Source organism: Malurus melanocephalus, unplaced genomic scaffold, assembly GCF_030028575.1.
Source record: "Malurus melanocephalus ecotype Western Australia unplaced genomic scaffold, MMel_1.1 scaffold_157, whole genome shotgun sequence".
Classification (NCBI taxonomy): Eukaryota; Metazoa; Chordata; class Aves; order Passeriformes; family Maluridae; genus Malurus; species Malurus melanocephalus.
Genome location: NW_026623389.1, coordinates 415,756 through 438,181, shown reverse-complemented (window position 1 = coordinate 438,181; position 22,426 = coordinate 415,756). Strand labels below are relative to the sequence as shown.

At 34.5% G+C, this 22,426-nt stretch overlaps 1 protein-coding gene across 3 annotated transcripts in view; it reads right to left on the bottom strand.

Moving 5' to 3' along the window:
- Positions 1-22,426, bottom strand: part of ATP8A1 (ATPase phospholipid transporting 8A1) — a 105,192-nt gene that overhangs the window by 9,328 nt on the left and 73,438 nt on the right. For all 3 annotated transcript variants that reach the window (XM_057371756.1, XM_057371757.1, XM_057371755.1), the window contains 6 exons: positions 20,464-20,542; positions 16,510-16,571; positions 13,310-13,366; positions 12,734-12,841; positions 1,045-1,133; positions 512-604 (listed from right to left, as the gene is read on the bottom strand). In XM_057371756.1, coding sequence (XP_057227739.1) covers positions 512-604; positions 1,045-1,133; positions 12,734-12,841; positions 13,310-13,366; positions 16,510-16,571; positions 20,464-20,542 — 488 coding nt within the window. The remainder of the gene's footprint in view (positions 1-511; positions 605-1,044; positions 1,134-12,733; positions 12,842-13,309; positions 13,367-16,509; positions 16,572-20,463; positions 20,543-22,426) is intronic.

The following is a 22,426-nucleotide window of genomic DNA, read 5'->3' as shown; positions in this document are numbered from 1 at the left end:
ACTTGCATTAAATACAAAGCCAGCTTGCTATATTCAGTTTCAGAAAATTCTAGACAGATTTTTCTGTTTGTCCCTATGTTACTGAGCAGCATTTAAATAACTTATTTTTTTTTTTTTTGTGCTTAGGGCCTATTAATGGCTATACTAGTGAATGATACAGATTTAAACTAATTTTGTTCTAACCTATTTTCTTCTTATTTTGTTTGTGGATTTATTGTTCACACAGTCAAAATGATGCAATTAAAATTGCATCTCAGGTTTTTTCTATACATAAGAACTAGAAACCAGTCAGCTACAAAGAAACACATTAGTTGAAGCTTTTGGTAAAAACCTGTATATGACCATATGAAAAAAAACACAGGCTCAGTGGACTCGAAGCTCCTTCACAGATGCTTTTCATTTCAACAGCTTTTGAAAAAAYAATATTTTGTCTTTGATACATGTATAAAACGTAAATTATTTAACTTTTTTTTTTTTAAAAAAGACAATGGTCTACAGATTTTTACGGTACCTCTTGCCATGCACAACTGCYCCAGGATCCTCAGACTTTGCTTCCAACTCCTGAACTTCATCTACCAGTGTCTTGTAAGTAGCTCTCTTTACTCTGTAAGTACATGCAAAATACTTCTTGAAAGTAGAACAACAGATAGTTTTAACACTTATATATATATTCCCAGACTTAAAACTAAGTTTTACAAGGAGACATATAAAAAAAAAATCTAAAGAACATATTTTATCAGCTGTTCTTGCAAATTAGAAACAAACAAATTATAATAAAACACTACAGTTACTTAAACATTTAAAACACTAATAACTCTTGTAATAAAATTTTCCAAAAACAAAGATGGTAAAAAATAATTTTAGATAATCACCAGAATTGATCTTACATAATCATCAGAATTGATCTTAATTTGTTTCTTATACTTATATTTTTCTTTTTCTATTTATATGTATATTTTTAATTTATACTTTTATATTAGTAATTAGAACACACTTTTAAAAATCAGTACTTTCTTCTGCAAGCCCCAGTATTTCCATACTCACACTTTGTATACTATATCAAGAAGTAAYGCTGTCATAGGAATACAAAGAAGTCCCATCCAAAACACTCCAGAGCTGAACATCATAGCTGCCTGAGGAGAAAATGCACAGAATGTGATGTCATCACAAGAACTAGGGAAAAAAAAATCTTAGAAACATCAAGTAGTTAGTTGAARCTATCAAAAGCAAATATAAATGAAGCATTCTAGTCTGACTAATGTGCAACAGAATTAAACTCCTTTCTAAAATCCCCTGAGTTGCGAGGTAAATCCWGTAAATAGTAAGCACTATTTCATATCGAGAAGCTGGTAGAAAGATACACTGCTTAGCTCTTTGCCTGGGGGAATCTACCCCTCCACAACGCTGCACTGTACCACTGTGTTGATTACAGGCATTTCCATTAAAATCAGATTTATCAAAAATCCACCCTCTCCCAACTATGTCAGTACATTATGAGCACAATTTTCCAATTTGCAAYCTACTCTAACAAGATGTAATGATTTCTGATCCTTCATATGGATACTGGACACAATTACAATCATTCTGCAATATAACTTGGATCAAAGTTATCTCCCACAGAACTTGCTGTACCACAGTTCCCACACTGCCACAGACTYCTGTTAAACAATTTGCTTAAAAAGGAGAAATAAGGAAACAACTATTTACGTAATGATGGAAGTATACAACATATTGTTAAATGAAGGTTTAACACATGAATACATGGTGAAATATTTGAAAACCATAGAGTTGTTTTTATCTGTGTATTTGTTTATTTCTGTACACCAATATATGTAATACATAGGAATCTTTTCTGTTCATAACTCGGCCTGTAAAAAAACTAAAAACTAGAACATACYGAGTGGCCAAAAAAAAGCCATCACAATATACGGACATCAAAGGAAAATATTACAAAGCATGTAATTCATGCTCAAACGTCTAAATCACTAATATTTTGGATGCAAGAAGTATGATAAATCCTTAATAACACACGTTACTAGGAGCTTGATTTGCAGTTGGTATTAGAAATACTTTAATAATGTAATTAGATTGTATAGAGGTTGAAAAGTAACAACACTACCCAAAGATACCCTTTCAAAACCTTTGTTTCATTACCTGGAGATGAGTTTCATTCAAAGGTTAAGCTTCAGTATGTAAAATAATAAGCTGAAGTTTTACTAGTTTTAATTAGCAGACAAAGGTAGGTARCCTGCAGTAGATAAAGTCTAATTTCTCAAAGTGCAAACATGAACATTTTAGAATTATACTCAATATGTTGATATATGAAAATAGAAGTGAATTATTTTCAGAAAAAAATCCTAATTCTCATATAAGTAAACTGTTCTRTTTGCCTTGGTTTTGAACCTGAATTCCTAATGGAATTGATTCTGTGGAAAGCATTAGAATGTATTTTAACTGAAAATTTGGTAAACTTTCCATGGCTGTGTTAAAAGGATATAGATATTGCCCTAAGATTCCACTATTTCTGCCAACAGCTGTCAGCAAAAGTGTAAATGCTGAGCAGTGGCAGATTCAGAATAAAACAATTCACATTTTCAAAGGAGAAAAAAAAAAAGAAAATTTTTGTATTAGGAAGTGGAAGAAATGAATTAGTGAAGAAAATGTATCAGCAGTCACTTTAAAAACAAAACATGACTTTGGACTTGATGAAATACTAATTTTCTAGAACAGGAGCTAATAGCAAATGTCTATCACAAAAGCATTTTGCAAGACATTTTTTAATTAAGTAGCAATTAGGTAGACAAGTTCCCTTAAAAACAAGAAAAAAGCACAAAAATACAACTTGAACTAATTACGACTGTTACTTCCTATTATTAGCAACATTTWTTAATTTATAAGAACATAGCAAAGTGCTGTCCTTGTGTTAGCCACCCAGTATTAAATGTTTGCTGGTGAAACAGCAAAAGTGATAATGTAGGTCTTAGGATGTTAATTCTGACCATTGTAATGCTAACTATGAATGAAGGAACAACTGGCGCCTACTATTCACTCCATCCAGCCTTTGGCTTTACAAATGAACAACATGAATTGAGGTAAAAAAAAAAAGTTTTTCTGCGTCATATTTGAAAGCCTGTCAGATTTTTTTTCCTTTACAGAGTTAATCCAAACCTAAAAGATTTAAAGCCGACATTCGCATTTAAAGACAGAGGCCCTCTTTGTATTTTTTGGACGAAGAGGGGAAAAAATAAAATCCCACAGAGGTATTTCCTTCCTTTCTGTACAAGAAAGCTCCCCCCTCTCTCTGTAGAAAACATTTTTGTCTCTAACTTTTCACWTCTCTCTACACATAGGCAGGTCATCTGGGAAATGGCAAACCAATCCTTTTCAGACAATGGCACTAACAGGAGCAGCCTGTTCTGGGGACGGACTCTGGCTGCCTCTGTTTGTGGTTTACAAATTGTTCCTAATGTGAGAGATTTGTGGTCTATGCCAAGTCTTCCCCCTTTAGGCCTTGTGAAACCAAATGGAATCTGCCACAAAAGTGGCTCCCAGGGGAATTCAGAAGTAATCCAAAATGAGCGCTGGGAAGCCTAGTTTATTGTAGGACTTACAAATCCTGCAGGGAAGGTAAATAATTTGTTCTATGTGTAGCTCATACTCAGTATTATTACTTTCTAAAATAAATTAGCATTGTTCTTTAAGTACAATGTACAGATTTTTATTTGGGTTCTCATTTTTTTTTTTAAAAGAAAATTCTGAGAAATACTCCTTTTCATGGTGTAGTAGCAGRTAAGAAATTCTGGTTGCAAAACATTTTTAATGCACTGATGAAGGTGTAGTGTTAGGAAATTACATGTCAGAATGAACRGAGAATATTTGCTTTTTCCTCATTATGAAGTGATCTGCCAAAACAGCTAGCTCAGATTTTTAAAACCTTTTTAAAAAAAGAAGAGAAAGACAAAAACAGTGGTAAAATTCTWGCAGTAGAAAAGCTTACCCTTTTCAGTTTATCTATTTCAAGTATCACCAAGATACATATCTTCTTCCTATAAACTACGAAGCTATAAAATACCTCAACACCATCAAACCAGTCAAAGTTCCTCTACTCAACCTATAGAAAAACTTCATTAGAAGTAGTTATCTGCATGTGTTTGGCCTTCATATATGATGAAGTACTCACTGTTGTAGTACTGAAACAGATCTGCCTTAACTTCCAGTGCAGAGAAGTTCCTACAAGTTAGTTCTTGTATTGCCTCTAGTTTTTCTTTGCTATGTAGAGTTTAAAACAGCTTTTCACTCCTTTTAGTTAATWAAGAACTGTGTTCCCCAAAATTACGAAGAATTAATTTCCTCTCTATTAGGACCCCTGTTATTAGGTGTATTAACCAAGGCAGGCTACTGGAAGCAGCAAAGGTAAATTGGGCAGTTCAAAGGTCAGCTCTGCTATTCTTGTTTCAGAGAATGAGAATGTAACTACTGAATATGGAGAAGATCTTTGAAGTGTATCTGGGAATATCAGACTCTGTCTCATAAAGAAATGTCTACTACTAGACCAAGAACAATTAAACTGTGAAGGTCTGAGGAGTCAAAATGGAAACTACCTATGGGGAATSAAATGGAAAAAGAAAAACCCCTTAGACAACTACTTTTGATTCCTGAAATGAAAGAGTAAAAGCAAACTTTTAACATAGATAATTAAATAGTTAAAATATGTTAGCATAGGAATAGTAATATAATTTCAGGCTCGCAGGTGAGGACAGATGACTAAAATGGTTATGTTTTATGGGATGAATTCTGATTAACTGAAAAAATCATCAGTAAATCACTGATTTAAAAAAATAATATTCTCCACAAATGTACATTGAAACATTTTTCAAAACAAGAAAGGTATAGAGGGGAAGACACATACAGATTACTGATTATTATTTTGTTAAAACTGAAAAGTCTGAAAAGACAAGCTAGGAAAACTTGGAAGGGGGATGAAAATGTGCTAAAACTGTAGGATAATGCCTATAGGGGCCTTCTGCTGAGAATGGGCTTGCGAAATATTTTCAACTAGGAAGGAAAAGCCTAACTTTTTTTTTTTAATGATTTCAATGTTCTTGAAAAAATGTACTTAAAACATGCTCTACAATTAAGGAATAAACCCTTGATGAAAATTTATTCTCCCTGAAATGAAGACACAGAATTTGATAGTATTTTAATCCAGATGGTAAAAAAGCAGTGCAACAGCAAAAAAAGGAAAAAAAAARRAAAAAACAATTAAATTACAGCACAACTACTCTAGATATTAACCATTGAAAAATTACTATATTCCACATGTTTTGTGATAATGAAGTGAGAGTTGATAKACTTTGGTATTTGTTTACCATACAGAGCTCAAGGCAATTTTTAGAAATGGAGATTGCCAACTCATTATCTGCCAGGTTCCCTTAAAAGCATGGCATAGTAATTCTCTTTTTTTGAAGAACTGAGAAAAACAATTACTTCCCAAATTTTAGAGGCATTATTTATAACTCTCCTGCTAACATTGAGGAAAAGTACCATAGCAAATTTTCTTAAATATACAATATACAACCACTTAAACTTATTTATTCTGCATATTAAAATAACACTCAGATGTTTTTTAAAAATACAAGAGACAAGTATCCATTAATAGCACCTTTTACAGATGGAGGGACAACACAGCAGGGTGCAAAAGCTGTAAGATCTTCAGCTGTTGCTGTATGGGCTGGATGAACAGACTGTGAGATACACTGAAAAMTGGATGAATGGCCAGAGGGTGGTGATCAGAGGTCTGGCTGGAGGCCAGCCACTGAAAGTGTACCCCAGGGGTCAATATTGGGCCCAGTTCCATTTAACATCTTCATTAAAGATCTGGATGAGAGGCAAAGCATACCCTCAGGAAGTTTGCTAATGACACAAAACAGGGGGAAGAGTGGCAGATGGACTAGAGGATTGTGCTGCCATCCAGAGAAACCTCAAAAGGCTGAAGAAATGGGCTGACAGGAACCTCATGCAGTTGAACAAGGAGAAATGCAAAGTCCTGCACATGGGAAGGAACAACCCCAGGCACCAGGATATCCTGGGGGCCACCCAGCTGGAAAGCTGCTTGGCAGAAAAGGACTTGATCCCAATGGACACCAAGCTGAAAATGAGCCAGTAATGGGCCCTTGTGACAAAGAAAGTGAATGGTATCTTTGGCTTCATTGGACAAAGTATTGCCAGCCGGGGGAAAGCAGGTCTCTTCTACTCAGCATTAAGGAGGTCACACCTAGGGAAATGTCCAGTTCTGGGCTCCCCAGTAYGAGAAACACAGACACMCTGGAGACAGTCCAATGAAGGGCCTGAAGCATCTCTCATACAGGAGAGAAACCTGAGATAGTTGGGACTRTAGTCTGGGGAATGCTTAGCGGGATTTTATTGATGGAGATTCCTGAGTGGAGGGTGCAAAGACAGAGTCAGGCTGTTTCCAGTGATGCCCTGTCATGGCACAAAGGCAAGGAGCACAAACTAAAACTCAAATATGATCAAGAAAAACTATTATTGTGAGGGTGACTGAACAGCAATACAGGTTGYCCAGAAATGGACAGAGTTTCCATCTGCACAACCTGTGCAGAGTTTCCATCCTCGATAATATTCAAAAGCTATCTGGACATGGTCTGGGGAATTTGGTGTAGTGTCAGAAGCATTAGACCAGACCTCCAGACACCAATTCAGCAGTCGTATGATTGTATTCTACCCTGAAGAATGGCTTTGCTCTACCCTGCACTAAAACAATTTCCCACTTTTGGATCAAACTTTGGACAAACATTTCACTAGAGAAGACCTAGAGTTCATTAGAGACTGAAATACCTGGACAACTACATTTWAAAACAGTTATTTGGTGTTTTTGTGCAAAAAACTCCAACGCAGTAAAGACATTAAAGGATGCATATCTAGTATTTTAATAAATATGATTGCACTTGGTATAATACAGAGAGAAGCAATATTTAGGAAACTGTCAATACTGTCAATATAGTATATTCTAATACATCTTTCCCACATAGTGCAGATACATCATCCCCCAAGAAATAATACTATTTTTCACAAGGCTGCTGCAAACCTCAATCAAATGATCTAAAATTCTGTAAAATACGCGCTTGTACCTTAACTCCAATTTCCGTCAGTAGTTTTATAAATCCCCTGGGTCACACAGAGCAGAAACAGATGGTGCTCTGAACAACCTTACAGTGCATTATCTGCAGTACCACAATAAATCAAAAAGCTTTGTGGATACTGAACTTTTGCTTTAGTACCAATGTCATACTTCTTTTTCAAGTTACCAGTATTATTCTATGCTACCATATTAATCAGATAGATGTAAAAAAAGAGGCCTGACAATTCAGAGCCCGTAACAGTAACGAGGAACTTCACTAATGTGAAATATACAACAGATTGTATTGTTTTTCACCGCTTCTCAATGACAGGTTTTCAACTTGGACCACAAGCAGATTTTTTCCTGAAAGAGATAACCATACCAGTTTAGAAATGTATCTATTTTTATAATGTAAAAATTGGTCTGCTTTTTCTTAAAGAGGCATTAAAAGGAAAAGCAGACCTATTAAATGCAAGGATAGAAACATTAATGGAAGGTTCTAGCACCTTTACAGCCGATTGACACATGAATGGAGGCTCCTCCTATTATGTGATGTAAGTTAAAGAAATTTCATTAGTTAATGCAATTATTGCAAAAGGACTGCATAAATATAAAAATACAGAACAGTTGAATCACAGCTTGATTTATTCATGTGGGCATAATACACAATATGATAAAACATGGACAACAGGAAGCTTCTGTAAATCCCCTGACTCTCAGATTAAGAATGCACTTTGTTCAGCATCACAGGAGTTTTCTGTGTATTGAAGTTTCAAGGAAAAAAAAACCTAGAAAGCAAATACCTTATCAAATACGAAGAGACTTGGCATTTACTTTTAGAAACTTAYGCAAACTTTATCCGGCTGAAACGGAGAAAATACCTTAAGTTGTTTAAAATATTTTGATAGTATATTTCAATTATCTATTTGTTACTGTTATATACATAGAAGTATCAATTTAATTTATATCAATGTAGTAGAGATACTGAAGCAGCTGATTTTTTCAAGCCCACAATAAAAATTTTCTTCTACTCTGTAGTGACACCTTTTTTTGAAATTAAATGCAACTTGTTTAATGTAATAGGTCAAAACATATGGTGTCAAACCTAACCACAAAATACATACAAATTATATTATGTTGAGTTTTTTCTTTTTCCCTCTCTTTCTTGTGCAYCTATATTTAAAAGCACAGTCTTCACAGGTAAAATATTAAGAAAATAACCCATAAAGTTCCTTGTTCACATGCTTCCATACTAGACAGGACCAACAGACAAAAAAATACATGAATAAACATTTCTGCAGATGCAATGCAAATTGTAATATAATAAAGACTATGCTACAGAGACTGCAAAGTTGTTATAAAATCAATAAAAGCTTTTGAAATGTTTTCAGTATTTCTTTCTCATAAGCTGTGCATCCCTGTTCCTTCCCATAGAAAGAATGTTTTACTACTACTCCAAAGTCCTCCTTCAGAAAAGGTATTTTAATGTGTTATAAGTAGATGGAATTTGAATTCCTAGTCTTTTAGGATCTGTGTCTAAGACTAGAAGAATATAGTCCCTAATTCTTAGAATAAACTCAAGGAAAGTAATTTTTWAATGAATTATTTCAAAGTACAAGCAAAATGATGTGAAAGTAAACAATAAATTCAGCTTAATTAATGATAAAATATTTATGTTTTGTTTCTACTAAAAGACTCTGAAAATTGATCTGCTACAGTAAATGAACTAGCTACATACTACATAATTAATTACTTAGCTTATCACCCCTTTTTATCACATCTCCTTCTTCAGTTTTATGGCCTATTTTTCCATTGTTTTCAGCTTCATAAAGCCCATCGTTCTTCTAGTAGTTTTCATCCATTTTTCCTTCTAGCCTGTGTCTGCCAAAACACAATGGTGAACTGACTGTTCTCATATAAACCTCATTGGTGAGGAAAAAATGAATTAAGTTTTCTTCATCTGGAACTTTATTTCTTTAAGAAAAACACCCCACAACTGGAATAGAAACTGTTTTGAGGTGAGTGTAACATGGAGAGCCATGTCGTTTCCACACTGTGAGAAACAGTATTGTATAGGTAGATGAGTTGGTCCAGTGTGGGTCTACCAGTCTTGAAAGTGAAAAAAAAAACCAAAACTCTTGAGGCTAGAATTGTCTCAGCATTCTAGATCAACTGGACATTTTGGATTAAAGGGGCTCAGGGGAAAACTCAGAGCAAAAGACAGAGAAAGAAAAATACAGTTGATTATACTATTAGGAACATGTCAAGAAAAGAGATCTAGTAATCTAGACAACAGAGTGCTGTAACAGTCATAATTTTTCATTTCACTGTATTTTCTTCTACAGCTCAGCATTCTGCAATCTTTCCTCCTGTGAAACCAACATACAGCAACGTATACATAAAAGCTGAMTTTATCTTCTGCACAATTGGAATGATATGCAAAATGATGGAAACAGAACTAGTGTAAAAAGTCAGAAAAACTTGCAAAAATATGCAACATATTTATTCCTTTCTTCAGTAAGTGATTGAGTGATGTTTTGATAGAAAAAGATGAACAGAAACCAACAGCTCTTATGCTTTAACTTTGGGTYACTAGTGTCAATGCTCAAACGTAAGGGTATTTTAACAGCATGACTTTTCTTCTCTTACAACTGCATTTTTTTCTCCAGACATTACTTTGCAGTGTTCTCCAYTGAAACACATGTATAAAAGTTGAATATTTTATAGGAATGATATCAAAATATTTGATATTGAGTTTCAAAATATTTGGATTAAAACCTTGCTCTGAATCCAATGAATGAGTTTTCCATCATCTCCATCTGCTCTTTCTCTCCCCTTCAAGAGCATTAGAATTTTATTTTCTTGGAAAAGAATCAGGATTAAGCAGGAAGAATCTTCTTATTTTCCTAACATTAATATRAAGAAAAACTGAAACCTTATTAGAATGTTTCATTAAGTTCTTTTGTATCTCAAAGAAGACACAAAAAAGATGCTTGAGAAKACTTATCACCTAGCTGGGACTGAATGGTTGGATGAATATCACGTCAAGAATACTGATAGAAAGATTATAATCTGCTAAGAAAAAATTGTTGTTACTAGCTCTAAGAAGAAGAAAGACAATACCTGTAAACCTTCTAGGAACCATTGCTATATAACATATAACTATATATATATCCTTATAAATCTGAAGTTTATTAAAAAGTGGGTATTTTTAATGAACACATTTGGGACAAAATRAAAAGCATGATAGATCTTTCAGAATAATTTATCAGATCAGACCAGCCAAAATGGACAAGAAGCTAAGAAGTAGATGTTAGCTTTTGACACACTCATTTAACTTTTGCCAAATGCCTTTGGATAAATTTTTCAAGTCTGACTCACACATTTGAAGAAATCAGATAAGCAGTACTCACACATGCAAGCAGAGTTGCTTATATGGATTTGTTTCTAATCACACCAGAATCATTTGCACAGTTAAATTTGTGGATCTTTTAGTTKGAATATTTATGTAAGGCCTGATTTGCTGCAGAGAAACTCAGTGAATTCTGCCCTGCCACAGACCACTCAGTCAGCAGTGGGGCTTCCAGGAAAGTATACAAAAATCCTGCTTCCAATCTGAGCTGCAGTATGCAGCAACAGGACTTTTGACCACACAGAGTGCAGCACGAGAAGCTAGACCAGAGCTTTGAACATAAGCTTAAATGGTCTATGACACATTTAGAAGACTTTATTCTGATATCACAGACATCAAAATATATTCTTAGAGGGAAAACAAAACCTACTTCAGTCAACAACACCCCCCTTCAAACAACTTCATGCACATACACACATCAAAAGCTACTATTTACACATACCTGCATAAGTAAACACACTAAAAAAATAAGACTACCCATTTCAAGCATAGATTAAGTTTTATCACAACAAATCAATAATTTGAGGTTCATAAATCACACTGTTTTGGCATAATGTTGAATTCAAACCTCACGAATATTGAATTTGTTGACAGCTACTTCTCTTTAATGAAGAACCATTTCTATAAGTTCACAGGAATTACATTCCCTTCAAAGCACAGGTGTTAAATAACTCCAGAGTCTGAAAATGTACCAACTAAAACATTATTTCAATAGTGAGAAGGCCATACTTATGCCTTCTGTTCCTACTGTGCTTATCACCATGAAAGTTCTGCTGTCTCAAAAACATAAAGTTTTTACAAAATCACTAGAACCACTAAATTCCAAAAATGTTCTGTTTCTTCTATAAAAGACAATGCAAACAAAGAAAAATGCTTAAGTATGATAGCTTCAATTACTTCAATTTCCATTAATGTACAGAATTAATTTTGAGTAGTGAAGGCAGGTTGGTAATGTGCAAAATCTTCATATACATATTGGTAAAGCATTATAATAGAGGAAAGTCAGCAAGATATTGTGTCATTTTAAATTATTTTTCTTACATGCCCAAGTATTTAAGCTAATACCTTATACTTTCCATTAAAATGTAGTAATTACAGAAATGCCTATATACCATTTTCTCATGTAAATTATATTTGGAGGTTGGATTTAGGAGTCTTAATTACTTTCAAGTGAGGGAGAGATGTGCACCTACATTTCCCACATCCTGCATGAATTTTTAAATTGCTGAATTATAACACTGTGGTGGTGGAGTTAAAGGGACTCACTCTTTTACTGGTCTAAGGCTTGATTGACTTGATATGCTTTGAGAACCATTAGAGGAGTATCTTTGTGACACAAGCAGGTATTCTCAGTTTCTGATTCCCACTGAGAATGCACACCAAATTTCTCCCCTCAGGAGCTACTGATCATACCCAGAAGCAGACTTTAGTGTCTGCTTCTTTAGTCACTTAGTCACTTTAGTGACTTCAGATCTTTCTGGAACTGAATGGTATTGAGAATTTGGGACGGCAGCTCCAATTAGATCAGATAATGCATCAGATAAGCATATTTTATAGATTCAATCTGATTTGTAATATTCAGCACAGGTTTACACAAATGGGATCACAAATGAATGAGAAACCAGTAGTTACTATCAAAAGGTTAAAGATACAGTATAACAATGCATTCCAAGTAGTGCATTAATAGAAAAGGAAGTGTGCACAACAAGCAGCTCATGCAATGTTATGGCACCTCAGATTTGTTTGAGCCATTTTACAGTTTCAAGTACTTGGCAAATTTGTAAAATTCAAGATTAATAACAACCTTAACCAGAGTATTACTTGTGTCACTTCATTACAAAAAAAAATGCTCTACAAAAATAAGCACTGTAATTTTGAGTTCTGGATTTGGTAAGACCTTTTTTTTAGAAAATTAAAGCTTACCTAAGAAMTGCAAAACATCTTACCTGTCTATTCTTTCTCCACATATTAGACCACATACTCCCAACCTGAGCTCCATTTTCACAAGAGTAAAAAATTCATYATATTTTAAGTAAACATGGTTACCATTTTGAAGGTACCAATGACAAAATCACATACACACCTTTAGTTAGCTGAAGGATCCAATAAAGATTAGGTCTGTACTAAAGATTGAAACAGTATTTTTTTCACACATTTGGATGTTAGTTAAAATATACTTTTACCTCTCCTGACATATCAGGTGCCATAGGAATGACTGGCCACAAAGATGAGTAGATTCCAAAAAACACTACCCAAAGTGCAATGCTTCCCCAGATAGCTATATGGCTGAACTGTTAAAACAAAAGAACAATTATCACAGATGCACTGTAATATAAAATAGCATCTCTGCTACCTAGCATTTATAATGTGATGTTGATATATTGGCTTASATTTCCATGCCTTGTATTAATGTAACTCTACTAACTTAGCTATTTCTTAAAGGAAAAYTACAGTATCAGCAGCAATATTACTGCATTTTGAGCCAATTTAAATTCAGTTATAGTAAGTCCAGAGTAATTTGATTTTTCTAGTTTAAGTATTAGATTTGATCTAATTTTCAATACTGAGGATTATTTTTTGTGTGTAGATATTCTGTTCTTCCACACAGTAACCACAGTTTATGTGGACTGACAAACTATTAAAGCCTGCAATATAATAAATAAGAAGAAAACAATACAATAAATAAGAAGAAAACAATACAATTATTCATCTGTCAGATTTCACAGAACATTTGAGAATATGTAAAGACATTTGCTTACCAAGGTCCAATATGAGGTCTCTAATCCAGCCTTCAAACACACAGTCAGAACCACAAACTTAAGGGGAGAAAGACGGAGAGAGGATTCTTAATTAATATGGGAGTCTTAACATACAGAAATTATTAACTTGGTTAAACTTTCAGGAGAAGACAAAAAAAAAAWAAATTGACACTAGAAGTTTTAAGAATACACCCCAACGAGCTAACAATAGAGCAATAAGAATTACTAGCTTCCATTAATAATGGACACTTGGTTTAGAAAACTCTTCTTTTGCATTAGAAATCTTATCCTTGCTTCTTAGAACTCTGTAAGTCTGTCTCTTTCTAAGCTGCTGCCATCTTTATTGATGACATTTTGGTTACACAGAAAGGTTCATTAAAGGTGTACTAAGTCTACTTCAGCAGAGATTGAAGACCTACACCAAGATAGATTTAGAAGACACAGATGCTGGACTGAAAGCTTGCAATTGTTCAAGTTTACATTAGTATGAACTTAAAAAATAACCAAAAGTTTTGTTCACTTCATTAGTAAATGAGTCATCTACACCAAATGCTGAAAAGCCGAAGAGTTAAATGGTAGATTAAATGGTAATCTAAGATCTATGYTCTGCATACAAATAACATATTGAATAAGTATGTTATGCCATTTTCATTATTCTCTCTCATCTTTACTCTTTTCTTATCATTATACTTTTTATGAAGCAGTCTCTGAAAATACCACGTTTGTAGTAYATGCTCCATTTCAGTTTACAGGTGAACAGTAGGCGAAAGTTTATAATCCCAGAGAGCAAGGACTAGTTTATCTAGGAATATTGTTTGTCTCCTTTCTTTGAAATTCACTCAAGTTTTCTGTTAACCAAATAAATAGTTACTATATTTTGTAACTCACTTGTGAACGTGTATCACAAATTTTGCTTCACATGGAATYTGAGGAACATGATGCTGAAAAAAGGAGTCATAAAGACCAAGCTCCAACCCTAAGAGTTATAGTTTAAATTCTAGCTTGTACGACAATTTGGCAGCGCTGATTGTCAGTGAGTTTGTTTGTGTTGAACTTCAAGCAGCCTCAGAAATTCAGAAGATATGTATTTCAATCACAAGCTGGAAGCAAGTAGTTAAATATGACAAATCCTTCACTGTCTGGTGCACAGAAGGATACAAATACTGCCAGAAGGCTTTCCCCTTTCAATTCTGAAATCCTGAAATCTCCTATTTCAACTGGAGAAAGACCCTCCAAGTAAAAAAAACAAGGTCACAGTTCCACTATCTAAAATACCTGTGAAATTTAACAAGAACAAAACTGAAGACCTTTACGAGTATTATAATTTGCTTGGTCTATCCAGTTTGGGTTCTGTATCTGGATGAGTGAAAAAAAAAAAAAAAAGGAATGGCAAAATAACCCAAACAAACTCATCTGGTACRCTTTCTACTTAGGTCAGTCATAAGAAAACATCCTTCTTCAGGATGAGATCAAACATTCCCATTGAACATACAATATTTACACACACTGCAGATGTCTATAAAAGGAGATACACAGYGTGAGTATATACCCTTTGACTGACCTGTGATGGGATCATAACTGATACCCCCAACAAAATTACCAACTGTGCACAGCCACTCCCTCAAGAATGTGGGATTTATTGCTCCCTCCTCCCCTTGATCCAAACTAACAATAGTTCACTGAATCCCACCCAGGAAACAAGAACTCATACTGGTATTTAGTATAAAGACTGAGCTTTTTTTTTWMAAAAAAAAACCTCTCAAAAATTGGCATACAGATATTTTCACAACACTTAACTCCTATTTGAAATTTATGTTGAAAGAACTAATTCCAGGATGTGATACAAATCAGTGCATATTTCTGACTTTATTTGTGGATCCATAGAAACTAAACAATATCAATTTCTAAGTCCCTTTCTTACTGACTTTTGCAGAACTGATGACTGCAGAAATCTTAAATCCACATTAAAAGCAGTCTGAGGAATAAGAATTACCTTAGCCTCAAAATTTTGATATGATTGTTGTGTTACTGCACATACACTTCACATGCACAGATTAAAAAAAAAGTTCTCCACCCCATTTTGAGTCTCTCAAAATTCCAGATTTCTTTGAATTCCAGTGCAAGAGCAGGAAAACATCAACTGTAACTTCTATGTATCCCAGACTTTTAATCTGAATTGAAGGAAAATAGAGTTTTTTTTTAAATTCTTGACCACTCTGCAGGTTAGCAGCATGAAATCAACCTCTCAGGATGGTCAAGTTTGAGCTCTCCTTGTTGAAAACCAGTTGCAGAAGGTGACAGATGAGCTGCRTTGTACTTCTGTTTCAGTATGTCTGGAACATTTTCCTTTTATTTCAGTCATGATGTTTCCTTATTCCCTAAGGAAATTGATTTTGATGTGAATTCATATTACAGCCCCCTTACTTTAAYGGAAGAATTAATTTCAGTTTTGTACCTGCCAACAGCAAGGAACTTGAAAAATTAAACTTTTAACATTGAAGAATAGAGGACAGTACGCATAAATCTAATTTTCTTTCTAAGAGAGATCTTGGAAAACTCTGTTGAGTAACATTCATCTCATTCATAGTAAGTGAAAAACACATATTTAGCTTTACTAATTTATTCTATGAGATAAAAGATTAAAAGAAGAAAAACCAGTAATGACCAGTATTTATCAGAGTRCCAGTATTTATCAAAGTAACAGAAGATTACTGCAAGGTTGTGGGTCAGGGTACTTCTGGTGGTTTGACTGACTCTGAAAAGGCATCCCACAACCTTTGTTCAATGTGGCTCAATGCCTCTTTTAATGCCTCATGATAAATTAAGACAGAACAGGGCTGTATCGTCAGAAGTCCACAAGCCATTTCTATAATCAATAATCTGAGATTTCTCCAGTGCAGAAACTTAACTTGATAATCATGCTACTTAGGAAATTAGTATTCCCATTTTAAAAAAACAAACAAAAAAACAGTTTACAGTAAAGGACAAACTAATCTTCTGCGTCTTTATTAAACTRCTTTGTTTTAAAAATGGGAATTATAACACAAAGTACACTTCAAAGCTTCTCAGAGAGTCATTCAAGGGTCATTTCTTGCACTTCTTAAGGCAGTGCACTGAATTAAGTCTTCTGTGAGGATTAATAGCAATAGTGACACCATATCTTTTTAAAAAAGCTAAAGATATAACCAATATAGACTTACAGTGTATACAGTGTTCCCCAGGAGCAAGTAATCTGAAGTTTTGCCATTGCCAAATACAGTGCCTGGAAAAGGAAACARGGATAAAATTATAAACATTTAAATATTTGCAACAGCATTATATATAAACTTAATTCAGATCAAAAGAGATGGTAGCACTTTCTACAGGGTACTAACAGATTTCATCTTGACCTGTACTGAACACTAGAGAACCATGACTTGGACAATGTTTAGTGCTTTAAAACTTTCAGTGACTTCAAGGATTTTACAGGAAACAGGAAGTTTTTGTAACATAACATACCAGTAAAACCAATATTGTATTCAGTAGCAATTCAATTAGAGTTACTTTTAGTATCAGAGACATAGTATATTRCCTTCAGAAAAATATGAAATATAATGGTTATAGTGTACACTGTAACGTACAAGTAAGCAGAAAGGTTAGAGTCAGATTTTCATGAATTCTGATATTTTTGGTATGGAAATTTATCTTTTTTCTAATCCATATTTCTGAATTCAACTTTAATAAAATTACAAAATATGCTCAGTTTAAATTCTTGAGATGCTTTTCATTCATAAAATTTTCAACATTTACCCAACTCAAATATATGGATTCATATAAGTACACATCCATTTGGCACTTACTGAAACACACACACATTGGTTGTGCAAAGAGCTGGAGCTCTAAAGRGACACATTTTCATAAAAAATCACGTTTTCATAAAAACCACATGTGTTTCCCAAGTTCAGGATTCTGAAGCAGTGAATTTTCCATTATTTACCAGAACTCTATGACTATTTTTACAGCACAGGCTTTTCTGATCCCTGTTCTGTCAAATTTCTTTTTAGACATGGGATAACTGACAGCTGAATTATTATGAGCAAATTCCTCATTCTCAGTTAAGGTACTGAGGTGGCTACATTTTCACATCTTCAGGTTTTAAATGCTTTCAGTATTCAAGATTGTTTGTATACTGCAGCTAAACCAACTAAACTGCAACAGTGCTGTAGACGTTCTAACCACTGCAGCATTGCTTTTTACTGCATTATACAGAGATATCAAAATGCTGTGTATGTAGTAGGTAGGGGTAAAAGACAATAAAAGAAGAAGAGAATAATAAAGAAGAATTTTTTTAATTGGGTAAAATAATAAAGTTATTTTTCCATGAGGGTTATTGAGGGATGGGTTTATAACTCCTCTCATTAGGCTGGACAGAGGAAGGTGACAAAAATGGTGATAAATGCTGATAAAAATGGCATGTAGTTGAAGATACTTACTTTTCCCCTACCTCAGCTGACATACATTATATTAAATATTGTATTTTGGGTTGATATGAAAATTATAATTAGGTATATTTTCATATTTATGTATATGTATTCATATTTATGTATGTTGAATGTTTTTCCAGCCTTCATATCATCTTTACATATGCTTGAAATGAAATCCATTTTGGTTGTGGATGAAGATCTTTTCAGGACTTGTGAAGACAGTTTAAAAAAAAAAAATCATCTATTTACTGACATTCTGGAACAGACAGCAGGTGACAAGTTCACACAAAAATATTAGAATAAAAATTCTTACAAATAGTCCTTCTTAACCTAGCTGTGACCCATTCCATGATGCAGAGCTCACCAYGGCTCTGTGCTCAGCTCTACGGATACTGGCTGCATTTCTGACACTTCCCCTATTAAACATTCTCCCTGGACAGACCAGCACACCAAGGACTATAAGAGCTGAAGCCTGAAAAAAAAGCTGAGACCATGAGTTATTTTAAAGATTATAYAAAAGAGGGAGCACCTAGTGAATTTACTAGTACATCTAAGATTGGCTTCTGCCATTTGTGTTGACAAAGTTGCATCAGAAGAAGCTTTTGTGAAGATGTATGTGTCACTTTTCTTATACAGACAACAGCACATACAGTGTAACTTCTGTCTATTCTACAATGGTAAGGTGCCACAGAGCCAATTCTGACAAACAATTTTTACAAATCCGTGCTTATTYTCTGATCACATAATTCTTTATAGGATCTACCGTGACATAGGCAGTTTGAAACTTTATACTGACAGATAAGAAATAGGTGGACAACCAAGACTAAGACTAAATAGGAGAATTTGAAAAAGAAAACAGCTCMAAGAGATTTTAATCATCTTTAAGATTTGATTTTCAATGTTTTAATAAACAGCTGCTCAAATATGCACTGCACTGCTTTACAAAATATACCAAGCAGTAAAGAGCACAATGAGAATCAGCAGGAATAGGAATAGGCAGACAGCTAAGTCTATTTCCACCAGCCAGAGTGTTGGGACTCAGCACTCTTATGGACAAAGCTGAGCTGCACCTTTCATGTTTCAGGATCTTCCTGCACCTCCTCTTTGCTAAGAGAAGGTGGAAGCTGAGACCTGTTCTCAGAAGTTCCTGTCTCTGGTACTCATCATCTTCTCGTTAGGAAACTAATAGCATTATTTCCCTTTCCTCTTTACACACACAGACACCAGAGATTTAACTAATAGCACATTTTATTTTACACTTGTATCTCTTCGTGCAATACTCTGTGCACCACCTGGACCCATGCCAGGCACTGATTATACCACCTGACCATGTACACAATTCCTCCAGGTCCCAATTCTACTTCCTTACCCATCCCTTCTGTAGCAATGAAAGGGGAAGGCAGAAGGCAATTTGTTCAGACTCGTAGAGGCCACTTGCCACCAAGTCAGTTCTAGCCCAGAGTTTGCAGGCTCAGAAGGCTGAGCTACAGCGCTCTCACAAGGGCTCGCAAAGCTATCTCAGCTTTGCCATTCACATGTGAACTCTGCTCTGCAACACCACAAATACTCATTAAACACTCCTTCATGGTGTAATGCACAAATCTCTCACATGGATTGGCTACAGCTTTGAACAGGGATTTCGGTTTGGATTTGAGATGATGGTTTTATGCACTGATGTTTTGGGACCTCATTTCTCCTGGGCTGTATAAACCTCTCCAATGCAAACTGTTGCCACTGAACTCACATTCAGTGTGATGTGAGTGGCCTTTCAGAGAAAACAGGCTACYACATACCTCCCTTTACCCATTAGGAGCCACTGAGTGTAAAATACTGTGCAAGAAGTTTTTCCCTTAACCATTAGGGGTACAAGCAGCTGTGGCTGTCTCACCATCTAGTCTCAACAGTTTCAAAATGTTCATGAGAATATTTCTGTCCCTAATACCAGGGCAGACAGCCTGGCTTTATCACTGAAACTGAGCAGACTAAATTTCAGAAAAGCTGCGAAGTACACACTTGTTTTTTTTTTCTCCCCACAAATTGGAAGCAAAACAAAACCCCACATTTATGAGAGTGCTCCCAGTCCCAAACATTCCCACAAACTGAAAGCAGCTCTTTCCTTTAATTAACACCACTTTCCTCTCAACCACCTTGCTTCCTTCTGCAGCTCAGGGGCACGTACAACAGTTGAACTAGAAGATGGACAGGACTGAGCAGTCCAAGATGTCACCATTCCTCTGCCACAATCCTACCCATAGAAATATAAACTAGGAGGTTAGTGTGCCCTTGAAGTTACCTGAGAGAATGCATACACAACAATAATAAATGTTGACAAAATGTAAGAGACAATACAAGGGACAGTAACATTTTAGGATCTCACAGATATTTACCATGGTAGCGTATTTGATAAAAACAAACATAATTAAACAGCAATCCTCTTTTTCTCTATCTCAGTTTGGCTTACATAAACCCTACTGAGATAGTTAAATACATATGCACATAATATCCCTACTTTTACACATATTTTAAATTAAACATTATAAGTATGTGGCATCTGGTGTAGTTCTAGAAATGGTATCTTGAAATTTAATCACACTGAACTGTTTGTATTTATAAAGTTTCCCTTAGAAAAAGATAGTATTTAGATATTTTGTACTTTTCACCATTTATGTTTTTATTTTTCATAATACTTACCATGCTGCAGGGCTTTTAGTGGAAACCAAAACAGAATGAATGAGTGGAAGAGACCATTTAAACAATGAACCCAGAAAACCTAAGAAAGARAAAACAGAAAATCCATGAGAACTATCTGCAATAAACTAGCACTGTGAACCCTGACCTTTCTTTTTATCTGTCTGTTAGATTCACAAAATGTGTTTTTGTCAGGCCACCACTGTGAAGTAATATAACTGACAGGCACTTTCTGCCTCTTAGCTCTTCATGGGTCATTTGTTTATTTTTATGCTTTGAAATAAAGTGTGTATTATCTCCTTTCAATTTCAAATCAGAAGGGAAATTAAAATATGAACATATGGGAATATAATCAGAAAAATTAAACTAAACTAGACAGCTGGGACAAGCACTACATTTCAAGTAGAGAACTAAAAAGGACTCTAGCTTTTATAATTATAATTTGCATTTAGTAAGAATAAATTTAGATGGCAGAAAAATCAAAACCTGAGTTACACATATGCCTAACCTATATATTCCCACACGCAAAGGAATTAAGAGAACAAATGTCAGTACCTTCCTTAAATTTCTCCTTATATTCTCCATTCTTGAAGAGCACAGTTTGAACATATAATTCCTTTAATATATTTGCTAAACAATTGAGGTTTTACGTTCACACTTATTTTCATTTGTAAATGGTGCTTTCTGCAAAGAACTGTATTAAGTTGAAGGATAAATAATCTATTAATGCTTTCCCCAATACATTGCAAAATGACAAAAAGACAAAAAAAAACCACAAACCCGTCTGTTTCCTTCAGTGTGGCAARTATGTTTTTTTCACTAACAATACTTTTGACTATTGTGACTTTTATTGTAACTAATGTGTATCTTGAGTGTTAAGGTGTTCAAACAATTGAAATTAAGTTGCCTGTCTCACAKTTTCCACAATGTCTCAACGTCTTTTGTTAGATTATACAGCTACATTAGCTTGCATGATCCAATTTACACTCCAATTTACACTCCAATACTTCGCACATTTAAACTTGTGCTACTCATTAACCTTTGTCTCTCCTTCTTGCTATGTCATTACCCGAAGTTTTTATTTGACAGAAAGCACAGGTGGGTGCAAGAAAAATTAGTTCTACTTTTCCATTTTCCTGACCAATGCTTTTTGTCCCATGCTAATCCTTTAACCTCTGTCATGACCTCATAACCTTTGATCCCTTTTACCATAACAAATATCTGCATCAATATTCAAGGCAGTAATGTTTCCAAATCTTTAACACCAACTATTCAACTTATATAGGTGGGAATTTTGTAGCTGGCAAGGTCGTAGACGTTTACTCATAGCAAGTGTTGTATGGGAACAACCACAGAATTTCCAATTAAATCAGCAATAACATCTGTGCAGTAATAAAAATCTTAAAAGCTTATTTTAAAACAGAAAAATCCAACTGTTGTAACTCACACTAATTTTATTAAAATTATCACAACACAAAAGTATCTATATTCATGGGACCATGGAAAGTCTCATATTTGTATAGCACTCACAAGGATATAAAAGACTCTGTTACCTAGTGTCCTTACAACTTTTAGGGTGGTTTCWGTAGGTGAAGGGATGAAATGAAGAAGGAGAAAAATGTCATCTGCTTTAGTGAACAAAGATAGTTTAGACCAATAACTATATAGGGATAATTCCACTTTTACAGCACAAATGGCACAGATATAAGAGCTAGGTATGCTGTATCAGCTCTGCACATCTACTACAGACCACCACACAGCAGCATTCTTAATTCAAGGATATATTGAAAATGTCCCCAAGTTCAAAATAAAATGACATTATTTGAAATGTCACTATTGTATTTACAAAAAATAAAATCAAAAGGAACTCTTGCAAATGTAAAATACTCATGAAATCACAGATTTAGGAACAAGTTTAATTCCGTTTATTTAAGAGATTATTTAGGRGCAATGCTGTAGAAGTTTT